Source organism: Rhinolophus sinicus, linkage group LG13 (assembly GCF_036562045.2).
Source record: "Rhinolophus sinicus isolate RSC01 linkage group LG13, ASM3656204v1, whole genome shotgun sequence".
NCBI classification, from domain to species: Eukaryota; Metazoa; Chordata; class Mammalia; order Chiroptera; family Rhinolophidae; genus Rhinolophus; species Rhinolophus sinicus.
The window spans coordinates 10437961-10457627 of record NC_133762.1 but is presented as its reverse complement, the minus strand read 5'-3'; the positions used below and the strand labels follow the sequence as shown (position 1 = coordinate 10457627).

General features: G+C 42.5%; 1 protein-coding gene and 1 long non-coding RNA gene across 2 annotated transcripts in view; one reads left to right on the top strand and one right to left on the bottom strand.

Annotated features, from left to right (window-relative positions):
• Positions 1 to 19667, bottom strand: part of AGBL1 (AGBL carboxypeptidase 1) — a 583728-nt gene that overhangs the window by 258750 nt on the left and 305311 nt on the right. Inside the window, exon 19 of the mRNA XM_019726713.2 lies at positions 14497 to 14626. Within this exon, the coding sequence (XP_019582272.2) occupies positions 14497 to 14626 (130 nt within the window). The remainder of the gene's footprint in view (positions 1 to 14496; positions 14627 to 19667) is intronic.
• Positions 2874 to 12818, top strand: LOC141568295 (uncharacterized). The gene is made up of 3 exons (XR_012491414.1): positions 2874 to 3210; positions 10865 to 11013; positions 12571 to 12818. It is a non-coding gene; the product is annotated as an uncharacterized LOC141568295 (long non-coding RNA).

Below are 19667 nucleotides of genomic sequence, written 5' to 3'. Positions count from 1 at the left end.
CTGATGATGTATATTGGCAAAGTCTTACTACTGTTTTGGTGTTTAAGCTATTTCCTCCTGAGTCATAGGGTACACTTGTGTTCTACAATTATGCTTGAATTTGGTGCTAGGTATGAGATTAGGGGCAACATGGGGTACTTGTGGTACATTGGGGGGAAAAATGAACATCCTCTTTCACGGAATTTGCCCCCAGTGAGGGTATCCCAGGACATAAGCAGAGGAAGACGAGTCTACTCAGATAGTATCTCTACTGATAAGTGAGGCTTGAGTGACTTGGGGTTCATGATTGTTAGTTTCACTGAGGTACAGCCATTTGCCCTCATTCCAAGTTCCAGGATCTTGCTCTTTGCAAATCAATTCCTAACATTCTTGTGAAAACCTGAGCAACTGTCACTGTAGTTTGGGAATTAACACAATTCGTTTTTTTTTTATTTCATTCTCAGCCGTACCAGCCTCTGCCGTTATAGGAAAACAGACATCATTTCCTAGTTGTCATAGAAGTTCTTTGGTCCTCAAACAATAAAGTGAGTTGAAAGTGAAGACATCTAATCTCATCCTTTTCTTTTGTAACCACTCAAATGGATGAAAGAGTCTGAGTGCTTGCAGGCTTCCAGAATGGTCAGTGGCCAGAACGGTCAGTGGCAGCCACCATGTGGACTCCCAAGGCACTTTCTGAGTTGGTACCTCAGCAAAATCAAGCACAGCTAACTGTCGGATTAATTGTGACCTCACTGCATGACATCGATTACTAGCATCCCATTTCCCACTGACCAGGGCTCATCCCCAGAACAGGATCAAACTAATGACCAAATCCCATCTTTGTATACATCAATGAGAAAAAGAGAGATGACCAAATTTTTCAATGGGCCAAAAAGTTGAATCGACATTTCACAAAAGAGAATGTGCAAATGGCTGTCAAGCAAATGAAAATGTCCTCAACCGAATTAATATCAAGAAGCTGTAATTTAAACACCACAGTGCAATGCCATTGCATCCAATGACTTCACAGGACTGCTAATATCATGAAAACAGACAATGCCAAGTGATGGTCAGCATATGGAGCAAATGGAACACTTCAACCCAGCTTGTGGGATTATAAATTGGCAGCACTATTTTGGAAAACAATTTGGAAGTGTCTTCTAAAGCCGAATATACACATATTCTAGAACCTCCCCAATAGAAATGCATACATTGGGCACTAAAAGATATCAAAGCATGTATATAGAAGTACTATTTCTTTTTATTGACACATTCTTGTTTATTTTTTTTTCTTTCCTCTTCCTTCTTTTTCTTTTCAAACTCAATTTTTTATTTGTTCCTCTTTATTACAATCTTCAGAAATTGAAATCATGCCTCAATTTTTACATTAGTACATTTTATAAATTAGTACACTTCAAATATTGATTTTTGTTCGAACTTTTTTCTTTAAAATAAAACAAATCTTAGCTTCAACAATTAGCTTGACTAACAAAAGGCTAAGTAAAATTATTATTAATTACTTTGTTAAGCATTTTTCTGATACCCAGTACCCAATATGCATATGAAATAATTGATTTTGTCTGACTCAGGTTAGAAGTACTATTTTTAATAGCCTAAAACTGCAAACGGCAGTAGAAGGAATGGATTGCAGTATAATCATTCAACAGAATACTGTCCAAAACGGAGAATGAAAGAACAAACTAGACAGAAAAGAGTACATTAGTATGACTTCCTTTATATGATGTTCAAAGACAAGCAAAACGGATACGGTGACAGAAATTAGGGTAGTGTTTACGTTTGGGGGCATATTTTTGTCTAGTGGCTTTGGGTTGCTGGTCGGTATTCTTTATCTTGATTTAGCTGGTGATTGCATGGTGTGTTCATTTTATAAGAATTTGTCAAGCTGTACAGTTGTGATCAATCTGTGTGCTTGAAATTAACATATGATACATACATATTGGTGTGTTTCAAAGAGACAGAAGTCCTGATGTTAATGAGGTATTTTCTCACATCTGAGATTCTAGAAGTGTAGCCTTTGTGTATTAAGGACACACAGTAGGTAACTAAAGGTGTTTCTCAAATTTACTAATTATAGAGAAATGAGGACAGCTGATAGAGTAAACAAGTAAGAGTGGAAATCAGAAGTGGCAAAAAGAACGGAATTAGCAGAAACAGAAACACCTAACTTGGAATAAATTAGATTTATTCCTACAATTAGATTCAAAGAGTGGCACGAGGTGAAGGATAGAGACATTTAGCTAAGAAGGAGATTGTGAATGAGAGATCTGAAGGGTTTAGATGGCAGTTTTCTCAGAATCAATCAGTAGCCATAGATGTCAAAAATTAATCTAATTAATCATACATTGCTTCTGGAGAAGTATAGCGGCCATGTATTAAGAGAAAAATCAGTCCAATGTACCTCATCCTGGTCAATTTATATCTAATATAGTATTGTTCACTTCTGAGTGTGTCATTTTAGAACAAACTAGGACACCTCAGTAAAAGGGAAGCAGAAAGCCAAGAGAAATGAGAATATTTGTAAACAAACAAACAGCTAACGATACTAGAGATACCTATCCTAGAAAAAAAGAAGGCCCAAAGGGGTCTTGATAGCAGTCTCCCAAATTTCTAAATCCTGTGATTTTCAACATGAACAAATGTATTTGCTCTCATTTCAAGGAGCAGAGGAAGGCAAAAGGAAGGGTAACACCGGACATCGTTTCCAGCTTCATCTTAAATTCAACGGCTGGTGAGTATCTATTACTGGCAAGAAATAACTTGCTGTGGTGATTTCTGTCTTGCAATGCTGTGTCACACTTGAAAAAACTTTCGTTTCTGGATTGATTTCAGCAGGAGCCAGATGAATTGCTAAGAATGACACCGTGGGTTGAGAAGTTAAACTAGATGATGACAGCCTCCTTTGTGGTGCATGACAAAGTCCTGGAGTCCCTTTGATTGAGGAGGAAGCTGCTGACAGCAAGGAATGAAGCCCAGGACACTTGGGGTGCACGCACGGAGCCAAAAATAAACACATGCAAAAGGGAACTAAAAGGGCAGATGGGTGTATGGTCTGCCCCGTGAAAGCAGAAGATGTAGACTAACTCTTTGATGGCAAATTGGAATTGATGAGCTACGCTGCTTTGTCGGTAGACTACGTAAGTAGGAAGAATTCAGTCATGTCAGGAATGATTTCTGGAATCAAGGAAACACTGACTTGACTGGAGGCAGCAGGTAGGTTTCTGAACAGACCAGGTATCTATGAGACGAGAGTTTTAGGGAGTAAAGGACTCAAAACTGTTCTCTATGTTTCCCTTCCCATCCTCCTCCTCTCTTTTCTTGTAATTGTCAGTCAGAGAGAGGTACCACTATATGCTGGGGAAATTTCAATTTATACTGTAAATTCCCTGTGAGCAGAAAAGTACTTTTAAGTATTTCTTTCTCTTTAATAAAAAAAAAAAATTTTTTAATGTGGGATCCTTAATTCACAATATCAGGTCAAATGATATGAGAAAATAAGTCTTCCCAGCTTCTCGATATCACTGAGCTGTGGAGTTATGCAGAGTTGGGAGGAAGCATTTGGTGCAATGACAAGTCAAACCACACAAGAGACAAATACTGGACAAGTGGCAGCTGCGAATAAGCAGAATGAGTTGGGTTTTTTGTTTGTTTGTTTGTTTGCTTTGTTTGTTTTTGTAAAGGGTGGGATAATTAAGCAAATGCACAGAGAAAGGCAGAAAACACAAAATGTGGTCCCAGGAAGAGAAAAATGAGAGCTGCAAAGACCTGGGAGTTTGGTCCTTTATAGTTCTTCTAAGACCTTTTGGACTTACTTCCTTCAAAACTCTGTATCTTAGTACTTGGGTTACCTTAAGCAGGATTCGTTATTTCCAACAGATAAATCCCCCAGGTTACTGGTTCTCCGTCCTATCTATGCATGAGAATATCTGGAGGAGATTTAAAAAATATCAATGCCCATCAGTAGACAACTGGATTAAGAAACTATGGTACATTTATACAATGGAGTATTATGCAGCCATAAAGAAGAAAGAAATCTTACCATTTGCAACAACATGGATGGACCTAGAGAACATTATGTTAAGTGAAATAAGTCAGAAAGAGAAAGACAAATACCATATGATCTCACTTATATGCGGAATCTACAGAAAAGAATAAGTGAATGAACTAATCAGAGACAGTTTTGGAAACATGGAGGAAAAACAGGGGGTTGCTAGACACAGTGTGAGGGATGTAAATGATAAACGTCTAAGTTTTGCTCTGTCTTGTGCACCTGAAACTAATTAAAAAACAACAACAACAAAATAAATAAAAAATAAATAAATAAATAAAAGAATCAGAAAAGAAAAAAAAGAAGTACAAATTTGTTATTATAAGGTAGTCATGGGGATGTAGGGTACAGCACAGCAATATAGTCAATAATATTGTAATAACTATGTGTGGTGTCAGATGGGTACTAGATTTATTGGGGTGATAGATAGGAGGGGGTTGGGGGCAGGGTGAAAAAGGTGAAGGAATTAAGAAATATAAATTTGTAGTTACAAAATAGTCACAGGGATGTAAAGTAAAGCACAGTGAATATAGTCAACAATATGGTAATAACTATGGATAGTGCCAGGTGGGTACTAGACTAGTCAGGGGATCACTTCTTAAATTATATAAATGTCTAACCACTATGCTGTACACCTGAAATTAATACAAAATAATATTGAATGTCAACTGTAACTGAAAAATTTAAAAAGGGGAGAAGAGATGAAGGGGAATAAGAGGTTCCAAATTTCCAGGTATGAAACAAACAAGTCACAGCATGGGGAATATAGTCCATAATATTGTGATAGCTGGGACGGTGTCAGGTGGTTGCTGGACTTAGGGTGACCACTTCTTTTGATATGTAAATGTTGAATATGGTGTATGTCTGAAACTAACATAATATTTCATGTTAGCTATATTTTAATAAAAATCTTTTTTAGAACAGGAAATATGTAATACATTCAAATAAAATTAGTAATTGAAATAAAAAATATATATATATCAATGCCCAAAACCCACCTCCAGAGAGTTTGACTTAACTGGTCTGTAGTAACACTAAGACTACGGGATTTTTAAACGTTTTCTAGGTAATTCTAATGGGCAGCCAGGGTTGAGAACCACTGTTCCTGGAGAGAGTCTAGAGCAGGGGTGTCCAAACGGCAGCCCGCGGGCCAACTACGGTCCGCAATTCATTTTTAATTGGCCCGCAGCAAATTCCAAAAATATATTTAGTTTACTTAAATAAACCAGGTGAGGCAATACGTACTTCACCTCGAGTGAGTGGCCCGGCTGTTTGCGTATTTTACCACATATGGCCCTTGGTAAAAAATATTGAACAAAGTTTGGACACCCCTGGTCTAGAGCAATGGATCACACATATTATTGAACATCCGAAAAAGCTGGAGTGCTTATTAAAATACAGATGATGAGCCATGTCCTAGAACTCCGGGATTCACATAAGACCGGGTTAGACCCAGGAATCTGAACTTCTAACAATTCCCAGTGTTACTGGTCCCAGGACCATGCTTTCAAAGCCTCTAGTAGAGAGGAACCAATAAAACCAGCGTTGGAGGTTTAATCTTTAACCATTGTGAATTTCCCATGAACCTTTGTCTCTTACCCCGAAATTTTTCTCTGCGAGTTTAACACCCACCATTCATATGAAAAGTGTGCAAACAAATTAAGACCGTGTCTTAGCAACAGATTTCTCAATAAAGCCAGAAGCTATGCCGATGTGGTGACAGGTGCTCCTTTAAAGCTGAACTCAACCGGAAAAAAAAAAGAGTTTTATTATTTTTTGTCTGATCCTTGCAGACTCTGAAAGCTGAGGTAAATGACAAATTATAGACCTATCCACCTGCGGGAATGATGACGGCTTGGCTCTGGGACTTCTAGCGGCCTCTGAAGATTCAAAATAAAGGAAATGGAGACATTGTTCTGCTTGTTACTCAAATGACATTCCTAAAAATAAATGCCTGTTAATTATAAGAAACATGTGTTCCTCTAAATTGTAGGGGCAATTACAAGATAAATTATTAAGTCTGAGAAAGCTTCTTCTTTCCAACTGGAAGATGTAACACTTACACTTCCTTTCAGTAAAATTCTGTTCCAGCTAAGTAGGAAGTGAGCCTGTATCCACAGGTAAACCAGTGGCCCTATCTTGCCTATTCATAAATTGATTCTACAAATATTTACTGGGTGTCTTGCTGTGTGGCAGGAGAAATTAAAATTTGAATATAACATAGTACGGCCCTTAATGACAATGGCGACAGTAGTTAACTTTGTTGAAGAGTTATGGTCCTTCAGATACTGTGCTTAAAGCTTAATATAAATTATCTCGTAATGAAGTAGGTGCCACAATTATCCCCATTTTGCAGCTGAGAAAATTGAATTGCAGGTCAAATAAGTCACTTGCCCAAGTATGCACTGCTATTAAGTGGGTGAGCAAATAGGTGAACCCCAGTTTGCTCCAATCCTGACTCTATGTTTTAAAACACTTTCAATTTCTATGCTGCCTCTTCTAGGGGCTGCATTGTTGGGATGGTCTCACAAGTCAAGAGGAAATTGTTTTGCAGGGAGAATGGAGGTTGAGATAAGAACAGAGTTCTCTGGGAACCAAATAAGGGCATGTCGCCCGAGTCTAGGGGCATCATTCACATTGGACTCCAAATGAAGGGCCCCCCTGAAGGTGTGCGATGTGGTGGCCCTGCCATTCCCTGGGGGGTTATCCTGAGATTAGTGCTGCCGAGAGCTCTCCAAGCACATGGGAAAGGAGCAAGGAAGGGCTATGGGTCTGAGGAACTGCCACCATTCAGAATAACACAGTAGACTAGAAGTGGGAGGGGAATGGAGCTTAGGTGCCCGCAGAAGTGGGCAGGGCAGAGCGTCAATGCACTTGCACGGCACTCAAGGGTGTTTGGACATCTCCTGGAAGGTGGTGAAGGAGCGTGAAAGCTTGTGAGGAAGAAGGAGCAGCAGGACTGGATCACTAGAGCAGGGGTGTTACGAAAGAATTGGAGGGACTGAGACCTGCTGGGGGAGATGACAACGGCCTAGCTTATGGCAGCACCTACAAGTACGGAGAGGAAGGATGTTTGGTGAGAGAGCAAGGAAGTGAAATCTGTAAGAGTCGGACACTAAATGGATTTAGAGGCTCAGGGAGGAGGAGGGTGAGTGTAACACCTGGACTTCCGGATTAAGTGAATAGGTAATAAGATTGTGCTTTTCCCCAAGGCAAGGAGCACAGGAAGAGGTGCAGACTTTCAAGTATCCATTGGGTTTTGTTTCCTTGGAGCTGGAGCGCTTAGTTTTGAACTTTTTCACCCTGGGTTATGCCGATCTCCGTGTCTCTCTTTCTTGTCAGCAAAAAGTGGTGTGGATTGGATTAGATTTTGAAATCAGGCTCTTATGCATCTCCTTATACCTTTTCCAGGGAGTTCTCATCGGAGCTAAATTGCAAGGTTAATTTGATTCATGCAAACGTGAGTTCCTTCCCTTCTTGCTCAGCAAAGGGGTTGCTCAGGGCACCTCACTATGCTCCTCACGTGCCTTCCTCATCTTTCCTCCCCCGCCCCCCCCCCCATTCTTTGGTCTCATTCCGGTTCCTCTGTAAGCTAATTAGGCTGCCGTTCAAGAGGTTACCCCCCTCCATCTCAAACACCACCACCCCATTAGCCGCTCCCTGCTCCCCAGGGCTCACCCATGTGCAAGTTTACCGCTCTGCTTTCCAGCGTGAAGCGGCTGGGCTTTGCAGGCCTCACATCTGGGTCTTGTCCCCATGTCCCAGCAGTGAGACCTCTGCATTATTTAAACCACTGCCACAGGAACACGCAGGTGAGGCTAGAGCCGGAAAGCGGCAAATTCTGGGGAATGTGCTAGAAACCCAAAACAGCAATGCTTTCAATTCAACCAACCAGGGCTGACTGAAGCCCTGGGGGATGCAGCCTGTGCCCCATCTTCTGCAGATGCCGGTCACCCCACAGACCTGAGTGGAATCACCATTCCCAGGAGGGAAACGGTACTGGTGGCATATTCAATTACCGCCCCCCACCAAGGGCCCTGTTGACAAGACCATATTCCCAGTCCTTTTATTGACAGCCGTGCTCTCTCTTTAGTGTTTCATCTGAGTTATCAGCAACAACCAGACACGGCTAACATTAAGTCGAGGGGGATATGCAGAATCCATTCCTGCAACTATCTGAAAGGGGATTTTATGCTCCATTCCCTTTCCTAAAGCGAGCGGCTTCACTTAAACGGGGCCATGACGGGCCACAGTTCCAACATGGCCTGAGAAAAGCAGCCTTTACTCACAAATCAATTTGGGCCTCCTCCAATGGCTAATTGGGGGTGAAATTTTTCACGTGAAACCCAGCAAAATGCGTCAATAACCGGTTCTGAGATTGCCCATACTGGGAACCTTTATTACGTGTTGTAAAATGCTGGAGGAAGCTTTCTGCCATCCCACGGGTATGTGTTATAATGTCCTTCTTTCCAAAACATTTCAATTACATTGAAAGTGCCCATGTAAATTAATGCAAAAACACGCAGTCTAATGTGTGGTTTTGTTTTGTACATGGCACCCTTCTGGTATGAAATAATTATTTTTAATTTCTGCTATGTATTTGAATGCTTGATACAGGCCACTTACATCGCTAAGATTTTACACATAGTCTAAAAGTTCTGGGAGGGTATCCCCCACATTTACACATGAGGTTCAACTTCTAAGTTAAGGAGGTCAAGGGACAGATTTCTAGCTCCTGATACACAGAAGGCATATGAGAGACACAAGTGAGGGACAGAGAGGAATATTTTCCTTTCCTTTTCAACACAAGTTTATCTAAAAAACTTGAGCAATTCAAAATGTGGAGTATTTGTTGGTAAAAAAAACATACAAAATATGGTTTCTGGCAGGATAGAGAAGCATTGTTTAATCTTTACTCTGATAGTATGGGAACAATTTTAAATAAAAGAATAAGGAATCAAATTTACATTTTTCCCCCCAGGATCTCTGTGGGTAGTTTGTCTTCCTCCCCCAACTATAACAGAATTTTTTTTTCTACTATACACATTTTTCTCAAATAAAAAAAGAGGAGAATTCTAGGTTTCATACCCTAGCATCGTTCAATGAAAATAAGTAAAAATAACACTGTTCTCCTGCCACTGCTGAGGAATACAATAGAGATAAAATAAATAATGTATATAAAGTATCTTGGTGACAAAGTGGTAGGAAGGGACACACCATACCTTTTGCCCTCTCCACTTGTGCCTTTTTAAAAAGAAGCTGATTCACGAAAAACATATGCCAGAGGGGTAGAATAAGACCAGGAAAAAAAAATCATTTCCGTAGCTAAAAATTCTGCTCCATTGGGTCCCAGAAAAAAATAAAACCGAAATATACCCACGCTGTCCCCTGACAGAAGGCCTGGTTTGGGTGAGTGGTAAATGGAAATCAATGAGCTCTTCAAAGGGCACGGAAATTCCTTTTGCAACATGCACTCACACAGTGAGAGCCCAGAGGTTGGAGATTGATCTCTTTCCTAATGCTAGAGCCCAGACTCCCTGCAGCAGCCCAGGGGCCAGGGCAGCTGTAACACGCCGGCAGGAGAAGTGGCTGGCCTGGCCTCCAGGGAGCCTGCAGGAGCCTGGAGTGCTTTCTTCCACTGCCCGCAGCTTTGCCTGACTGGCCCCTGTGCAGTAAACCTCCCGGCCTTTGGGGGGCGCTACACTAACAGGGACTATTCAATGCCTCCTACTAGCTGACTGCTGAGCCCGTCTGCTTCTTTGAGCTTCTCTGCTTGGATGCCTTTTCTCTGACTGGATCCTTCTGACTTCCAAACTGATGTTATCCGACAACCTTTCTATTCTGCCCCGGCAAATATCTCTTCTTTGGCTTCAATTACATGCAGTGCCCTTTGTCTCTTAGTTGCATTTCAAAGCTCTGTGACCTTGTTTTCATTAATTTATCTTCAATTTTCTCTATTTGGGTACGTGTATACCTTTGGTGAGGTACACAGGTCTTCAATGTATAGATCAATGAGTTCTGGTATTAACTGACTCTTTAATCAAGATGTAGAACACTTCCGCTAACCTACAAAGGAGGGATCCTGGCCCTTATTATTTAATTCCCTTGTAGAGGCAACCACTGTTCTGATTTCTCTCCTCTCCGATTTACTGACCTTGAATTTTACTAAATAGAAATGTACAGCATGTACTCAGAAGTGTCTAGTGTATTTCAGTCAACATGTTTCTGAAATTCTTCCACATTGTGGAGTCTGTGTTTGTAGTTTATTGTTTTGGTATCATTTTATTTTTTATGATTGAATAGTCGTCTAATACATAAATACATCAATATTTACTATGTTTCTGGGCTTTTGGCTCCAGCATCTAGAGCGGGTTTCCAGACCTTCTCACAAACAAGAGAGACAGAAAATTGGAGTTCAAAAAAATGGGAAAGGGACCATAAAGGTCCATGCAATTATCAGATGAGTCTCTGCCACCAGTAAACAAAGAAACTTTTTCTTTAGTCCTATGCAGTTACCCCAAGCATAGAAAACTGGCCAGAACTTGAGTTGCACAAGGCAGAAGGCCTAAGAGATCACAGTCAGTCTTGTACACCCTCTGAGGAAAGAATAATTCTCAGCCTTACGATAATTAAAAAAACAAAAACAAAAACAAGCAAAACTCTATTCATCCTCCAAGTCCAGCTCAAATGGCACCTCCAGTCTCTCACTTTTCCATAACCCTCAGGGAAAGGAGTCAAGCCTTCATTTTCATTCCTACAACAACTCACATCAGCCTTTGTTACAGTTTTTACCATGCATACTCATTGATTTCTTTGCAGACATGACTCCACTTTCTACCAAAGTAAACTATGGACTCCTCAAAGAAAAGGACAAGCTTTTTTTGGCTTTGTATCCCTGGCAACTAGCACAGTGATTCTACATACACACATGCTGTAAATGAATCAACAAATGAATGACCACCCAGATGGTGAGTGGGTAGATGGATGGATAGATAGGTACATGGGTGGGTGGGTGGATGGATGGATGAATGGATGAGTAGATGGATGGATGAAAGAATATCTGAATATTGCCATATTGCTTACCAACTGAATAAGCTGTCTGTTCTTTGGCAGCCCCGATCAGTTTCAGGGCACTGCTTTCTCTCACTGTCTCACATTCATAATTCCTGGGAGTTCATATTATTCTACAACAATAGGCAAAGGCCTGAGCACCACCTAGAATGGGTGGAACCTCCTAGCTACCAGAAGTGGCTCCCCAAGGCTTCAGGAAATATTTTCATAAGAGTCACAATTAACCTGCAACCATGTAGCCCAAGACTCAACGTTGACACAGTGGAAATCTTCCCGGTACAGGACAGACCTGAGTATTGAGTGTCAGTGGCTCTGCAGTCAACAGGAAGCTGGTTAAATGCAGCCTCACAGGTACGGAAAGGTGATGTAGAGCCCATTAGAGAGCTTTGTAACACTGTGAATAGCATTTAGTACTCAGCTGTTTCTCACCCACCTCTCAGATGGTCCCAGCAGGAAACAAGCCTGTGGCTGTCATGTTTACAGTTAATTAATGTTTATTTATATTTTTAAACAAGGCTTTCACCTGTCAGACTTTAAAATAAATGTACTGCTCTTCAATTAGAGGTTGTCAGAGCAGAGAAGAATCCTGTTTGTTATGAGTTGAATGTGTATGTGTTTAAGTGTTTATCAGGTAGGGGCCTCTTTCCCTGTAAATTTCTCTCCTCCCAGAGGCTAAGGCTTCTTACCCAGAAAACACACTTTTCTAGGCCTTGGCCATGACATTGATGCTCTTGGATGCAGGCCATGAATTTGCTTCTAGAGGGTAGACAGCATAAATTAATGTCTCCTTGCATGGGAGAGTGAGGGCTGGCATAAAAATACTGCACAATTTGACCAGTGTAGGACAAAGATTCTTAAGGATACAAGGTCTGACCATTAAGTTCGCGAACTTGTGGGAACGATGTTGCTAACTTTTTTGATATCAGAGCGATTATTCATGATGAATTTGTACCAACTGGACAAACAGTGAACCAAGTTTATTACTTGGGAGTGCTGAAAAGGCTGCATGAAAAAGTTAGACGACCTGAACTTTTCACCAACAATTCATGGCTCTTGCATCACGACAATGCACCAGCTCCCACGGCACTGTCTGTGAGGGAGTTTTTAGCCAGTAAATAGCTGTATTGGAACACCCTCCCTACTCACCTGATCTGGCCCCTAATGACTTCTTTCTTTACCTGAAGATAAAGGAAATATTGAAAGGAAGACATTTTGATGACATTCAGAACATCAAGGGTAATAGGACGACAGCTCTGATGGCCATTCCAGAAGAAGAGTTCCAACATTGCTTTGAAGGGTGGACTAGGTGCTGGCATTGGTGCATAGCTTCCTAAGGGGAGGACTTCGAAGGTGACGTAATGATAATCAGCAATGAGGTGTGTAGTGCTTTTTCTAGGATGAGTTCGCGGACTTAATTGTCTGACCTTGTATGCTTTGCTCTCTTTGCATTAAAGGGCTGACTGAGAAAGTCTGAAGTGTTTAAACCCTGCAAAATCCAAGGAGAGGTCTGGCCCTTGACTGGCTCCCGACAGATCACCTTGATATCCTTGGACTATTCTGCTAGATAAGAGCATCTCTCTCTACCTGGGACCTTGGATCATGCCGACGGTTGATGGTGACATGATTTATGGTGGGGGTCTTGGACCACAGAGTGTCAGTTTGACCCTTGAAGGGGCTGGAGCCTGACTGACTCAGAGGTGCCCTGGCTACAAAGTGACCCCCCAAGAAAAATCCTGGACATCCACGCTCCTCTTATCATCTTAGTGAGCTTCCTTGGCTGGCCACACTCTGCATGTCATCACATGCCGTGGCTGGAGAAGTAAGCGCTTCCTCATAACTCACTGGACACACACAGCTGTCTCTCCCAGACTCTGCCCTAGGTGCCTTTTATGTTTGCTGATTTTAATTTGTACCCTCTCACTATTATGTCATCATGATGAGCATAACAGCAATTCTGAGTTCTGTGAGTCCTTCTAGGGAATCAGTGGACTTGAGGCTTCTTGGGGACCCCCCAACACACCCCATCAAAGAGTAAGTGATGAGGAAAGATGGGGTTTCAGAGTGGAAAAAGAGATCTGAACTGAATTCAAATTCTGCGCACACTTTCCCAGTGACCTCAGGGAAATCATGTGACCTCTTAATATTTTTGAGATTTAAGTAAGATGCCGTATTAAAGATTCACCCATTGTTCCAATTGATAGTCACTGAATGTGCCAGAGAGCATATGATGAAAAAGTGGTTAATGGCAGAGGTGAATGAGTTGGGTCACCTGTGAGTTTCCCCACGCTACGTGAAGTTCCTTCGGTTAGGTAAGCCCTCTGAATTTGGACGTACGACCCTCCACAGTTTTGCACACTGATATGCTCACAGTTTGCAGTCAACAAATGACTGTTTTCCTACCATTGTTTGGCTCCCTTTGCCTCCTTTCCTATCTTGAGCCTGAGCTCCTGCTTTCCAATCATCGGTTTTTTTGTTTTTGTTTTTGTTTTTTTTCCCAATAGTCTGTTTTTTTATCAAGTGCACAGCTGCAATAGGCTTGGGAGAAAAGGTTATTTGTGAAATATGCCTGGAATGTTGCCGGCGTCATCTTTGGAAGTTACTAAGTACTAGTTAACCATGCGTATGAACAGCTAGAGGATTGTTTCCAAACACTCTTTAATAGGTATATACTTTCTCTTCCTTGACCAATAACTAAAAAAGCTGAACTATGAAGACTCTGCAAGTGGGAAGGAAGGTCATTTCCTGCCCAGTTTTCCCTGATGAACACTGACCCAGTGGGTCGCCCATATTGTGGGTGACATTGTGCCTCGCACAGTACTGCTGAAGCTCTAATTCCCAGAACCTGGGAATGGCACCTTCTTTGGAAATAGGGTCTTTGCAGACATTATCAAGTCAAGATGAGCCCACACTGAATCAGGGTGGCCCCTGATCCAATGACGGCTGTCCTTATAAAAAGAGGGACCTTTGTACGCAGACACACAGAGCGGGAAGATGGCCATGTGAAGACAAAGACAGACATTGAAGTTCTGCTGCCACAAGCCAAGGGACACAAAGAATTCCTGGCGGCCTAGGAAGAGGCAATCAAAGGTTCTTTCCTAGAGCCACCTTCAGAGAGATCATGGCCTGCGGACACCTTCATGTCACACTTCTGGCCTCCAGAAATGTGAGCAGACACATGTCTGTTGTTTTCACAAGCCACCCTGTTGGTGGCGGTTTGTGACAGCAGCACTAGGAAAGGAATACATCCACTGTTAGAGCTTATCACACATGGGTCCTTGGCTTGTGTCTGGTTTCCTAGCCCTCACAGAGAGTCATCGGCCTCCTGGAAGGTGGCGGGAAGAAGGCAGGAAGGAGGAGGCAGAAGGTAGGGAGCGACTCACCACGGGGCTGTGGCCGGTCCTGCTGAGGTAGGAGAGGAGACCCTTGGCGTGGTAGATGGTTGGCTGCAAGGGAGCGCCGGGGGACAGCCACTGCCTGTTCAAGTCTTCCCCTCTCAGGGAGCACCTGTGACTGTGGAGAAAGCAATGAGAAATAAGTACACATTTGGAAGGAAATCGCCAGAGAAAAGAAAGCTCAACAAGGCAAACAATTAAACCAAGAAATCCAACTTCCCTCTGACGTCTGCCCAGTTGGGATCAAATTCGCCAAGTGTCATGATTATTCAGACCTCTCCCCGCCCACCCCCCCAGAAGCCATATTTAATTTGCTGTTGGGTAATCAGAGTTTTATGATGAAATTCCGGAAACGTAGTTCCCCACTATGTACATCCATGGAGAAAACATTTGGTAAAATTCTCCAGACTCTGGGACCTTCAGTCCCATAAATAATTAAGTGGCGCTCAATCTATTACGCTGGGTGGGTTATATGTGATATTTCCAGTTGGCCCTATAACTCTGCCAGGTGGATATTATTGCGCCCCCCCCCCATAAAGAGACTAAAGTCTAGAAAAACGATTGAATAAGTGACCCAAGATCATAGCAGTAAGAGCTGGGTTTTATATCCAGGTCTGTTTGCCTCTGAAAAAGCCTAAGGCTCTTTCCAGTATCACGTTGCTTCCTCCCTATCTATAGAGATGACACAGAAAGCTTGACATTTACCCAGAGAGCCAGAGTATCTTTTTCAAAGACATCATCATGGAATATTAGTGCTAGAAATGAGCTCAAAACTCATACGTCCCCTCATTTGGGAAATGGGGATGTTCACAGTTGAAAGTATCCAGTTATTGTACAAAAGCGACACAGCTGGGTAGTGATGGCACTGCCTGCAATTCAGAGGGAAGGGAACTGAGGTGCTGAGCTTCAGAGTGAGGCTGTCTTAGAAGCCCGTGACCACCAGACATCACTAAGTGCAGCCCCTGCTCAGGGGGGGCTCCCAGCATTCCTGCTAAGATGGCGTTTACTCACTGGGGCTTGGAGGAAGGAGGCCCACGCTAGGAGGAGCAGTACAGCGTCTCCATCACCGAGCCCTGCCAACCCCCAACCCCAAACCCTCATCACCTTCTACGCGACAGCTCCATCCAGCGGCTCACAGCTCCCTCTGAGCAACGGTATCTGCTGTCCTGTTGCCAGCACTGCCCCCCATCTCCAGCCCTTCCCACCTATTCAACTTTCAGGGGGTCAGCCCTGCAGGGGAACTTTCCCTGATCCCCCTCCCATGACATTCCATTTCTATTGGCTGCAACAGTATCCAGAGTTGCCCTTAATTAGAGTTCTTACAAAGCCATGTTGAATGAATGGGGTTTTGTTTTTGTCTGTCAGTCTATCTTTCTATCCATCCATCCATTTATCCATTTATTTATTTTTACATCTCTTGCCTTTTAGATACCTTTTCCTTTTTTTTTTTTAATATGATCTTCAGTAAATTTGGAGGTGGAAGAAGAAAGATTCAGCCTCCTCCTTTCACAACTTTTTCATCTTCATGTTTCTAAAATTATCTTTGAATATTAGTTTCCTGCTGCTTGTCAGCCCCCTCTTACGGCTCTAGAAACTGAAAATCTTTCGATTAATCATTGATCACGATTTCACCATTAAAATATTTTGACTTGAGAAATGGCAGGGATTTTTGCATCTCCCTCTCTGACTTGTGTGTTCTTTTCTTGCTTCCCCCTCCTTCCTCTTTTCAACAGTAGTGACATCTAGAAATAGGGTTTATCTCTCCTGCCCAGTGACCAAGGATGCAGGCGAAACATGAAGCAGATCTTTAATGCAAATAGCAACACAGAAACGTAGGCATTCCAGACTTGTTCCCAAGCATATATGTGCTGTGCTGAAATAAATGTCTTTGCTCAAATGAAGGTACTTGCAGACACAACATCCCAGAGACTCAGGACTCTTTTAAATTGCTTAGTTTCTTGCCTTGACCTGGATTCTCACCAGTGCTGGAAATTTGCATTTTTCTTTGCAACATCGAATGTGATCAAATCAGTCAAGGTCCCTTAAAAGCATTTGTTTGTGTAAATGAAAATGTAGGCATTCTATGCATCCAGCTGCCAGTAATTTTGTGTCAACTCTCTCTACCTCTTTTTTCCATGTGCTCCCTGGAGACCAAGTTCCGGGGCAAGGTCTACATGGAAAAGGCTCAGAGGTTACCACATCGCAGACACACCATTCTAGATTATAATTCCCAAAGACAGAAGAAAATCAAGTTTTGTGCTGCCATCGTACTATGTGTTTTGGTTAAGAAGACCTACTCCCACCTCTCAATTCTGTCATCAGGGATGGGGTGGGGGGAGACTCTGAGAGTCGACATTCCCGTCTGTGAAAAAATATAGGTATGCTGAGCCTACCTCCCAGGCAGAATCATTCTGAAGATCAAATGAAATGATATCTACTTTAGATCTCTCCACGGAGAAACAGCTACACGGCTCTTATCTCTACCTGTGTCTATGTCCACGTCTGGTCCTTACCGTATCCCCACACTCACCCCTTCTATACCTGTATCTAAATTCTCATCCACACCTGTAATGCTCAGGGATGCATCGCTCCAGCTGGACCATGCTCATTGGTCCCTTACCTCATCCTAATTTGTTTTCCTTATGAAGAATAATCAGGGAGTGACATACAAGGTGAGTGATAGGGAGAAGAAACCTGGCTAGGAACCCCTGAACAGAGGCTGTGGTCAGGTTTAAGTACCACTTGACTTGAGTACAGTTAAGGGTGAAAGCCGTGGGACCAAAGAGAAAAGAAATCGTCTGAAACATGCAAAGGAATAAACAACTCAAATTGCCGATTGGACTTTGGGCTGTTGAACAGTGCAAAGAGGATGACAGAATCTAAGACTATCTAAGGACAAGAATTTGGAGAGAACTGGGCCACTGTGAGATTTAGGGAAGCCGCTGGTTTGGGTAACTTCTGTTTGTTTTGCAATGGGGCGGATGCAATGACGCTTCCTTTGATATCATAGGTTGTGGGGATTTGGGAAGCCCATGTGCTTCCACTTGTATTCAGGGCTCTACACGTGGGCGTGAATGTGAGAGTATCTCTGTGTGTGCCGTGTCTCCAGCGGTTCCTCCGTCTATGCAACTGCAGACTGTTACAATATGTACTACACCCAACTTGAGTGCTTTTCATTTTAAGGCATTTGCTTCCCATCTCCAAATCCATTTGGCATTTTGTGCTAATAATATCAGCGACGCACGCAGGCAAAGGACCTGCTACTGCTCTTCCCAGGGATTTGTTTTAAGCATTTGAAGATGAAATGCACCCCATCTTATTATCTACTGTAGCCTCTCTGAAATGACAGCTGCTCCATCTCTGTGGAGAATTAGCAGATGGACAGCTATGACTGGCTGGCAATAAATTCAGTGCCTCTGATTTCTGCAAAAGGGTCATCCTTCAAACAGTGAAGTCCTACACTGCTTGCAAAAATAATAAAATGGTAAGTATTACTATTTTTTTAATCCCATTGAAAATTGCAAACCTACAGGGGAAAAAAACCCTCCTTCCTTTTGGTTTTCACAGGTGAAGTCATTTGAAGGAAATAGTCATCATTTAAAAAAAAAAAAATAAGAAAGAAAGTCTTAGTTTAACTAAGTCTACTTGAAGCCAAAGCTTATCTGCACAAAGGGGGCTAGATCTAGAGGACCAACCATCTGTCCAGCAGTGTTGTGCTTTCAGCCTTGAAATTCCTACATTCCCAGAGAGTCCTTTGTCCTTTACAACCTGGGACAGTTAGTGACCCTAATCCTAGATCCCAAACTTTAAGAGGTGTTTTCAAAGTAGATTCCTGACCAGATTTGGCCCTGATGGTTGTACACTGACTTTGAATGTTTCAGATGGTTTGTGCCCCCCCCGGCCCCCCACCTCAGCCACCATTTTTACCCCTGATTGCTTCACTACGTTCTTATCTGCCTGCTATTTTTAGGCATTTGCAGACCAGGGCTAAAAAGTCTCTAACCATTACACCTGCAGTTGTTCGTAGAACACATTCCTTTCCTTAAAAAGAAAAAAAAAAAAAAGGCTTCTGGTTTCCTGAAAGTCCTGTCATCTTATGACCAAACAAAAGCATCTCAGCTGAAATATCAGAGTTGCTTCCTCAAAGAGAACCCATAACGCTGTAGTCAGACAATACAATGATTCAAACATCTCCCATCCATCTGCGACTGAGACATGGACAGAACAAGGGCCTCCGACTGAATGACTGCTGCCGGGCTTCACAGTATTAGTGCCACCAGCACAGCCAGCTGTGACGTCCAAAGAGAGGCGGGATGTTTGAGGTTTAGCAAGTGGCTTCAGCATTCCCTGCACATTCTGGAAACAGGAAGCAGCACAGTGCAGGAGGAGACTATACAGGTAATGAGGCATGGAAGCTTCAGGAACACGGCCTGATCTTGCACCCAGAACTTTCTGAATAAACATTGCTTGAGTGGAGAAAAGGAGGAGAGAAGGAGAAACGAAAAGCCACGTCATCTTGAGGCCACAGCTGCAAAGTACCAAACAATCAGGGTCACCGGGGACATAGTATTAGGTTCAGGAGATTTTCTGGCAAGTAAAATGTTCAGAGAGTCAATAATCTAGAGAGCATGGGAAGAGAAGAGCCCAAAGTCAGATGTCCTACAACACCTCCAAGAAACAAGCCATATGTCAAAGAGGCCTGATCCCCCAGAGCCCAGGTCTAGGAAAGCTGCAGTTTTCAAAAAATGGACCAGAAGAACTGACCTGGGTTCAAAGGTCAACTTTGGTAAATAAATTGCCCAGACTTGACACTTGAACCTCGGTCAATTCAAACCTAAACAAGTCATCCTTGAGGCCCTAGTTCCTCAAAGTATGCTCACCAGCCTGTGGCATCACGTGAGAGCTTGTAGGATACACAGAAATTTGGGTCCCTACCCAGAATCTGCATTTTAACAACATCCCAGGGAATTTATACGCACATCTGGTGTGAGTAGCAATGCTTTATGCTGTACCCTATCTGCCCACCCCATTTTCCCCACTATTGTGTGTAGTTACCTGCATGTTTTATTTTGAAACAAATACAGAGTTAAGGTGAAAATGTGTTTTCTCTAAGTTACTTGGACAAATCTGATTTCATAGGATCTTTCAAACATCCAATG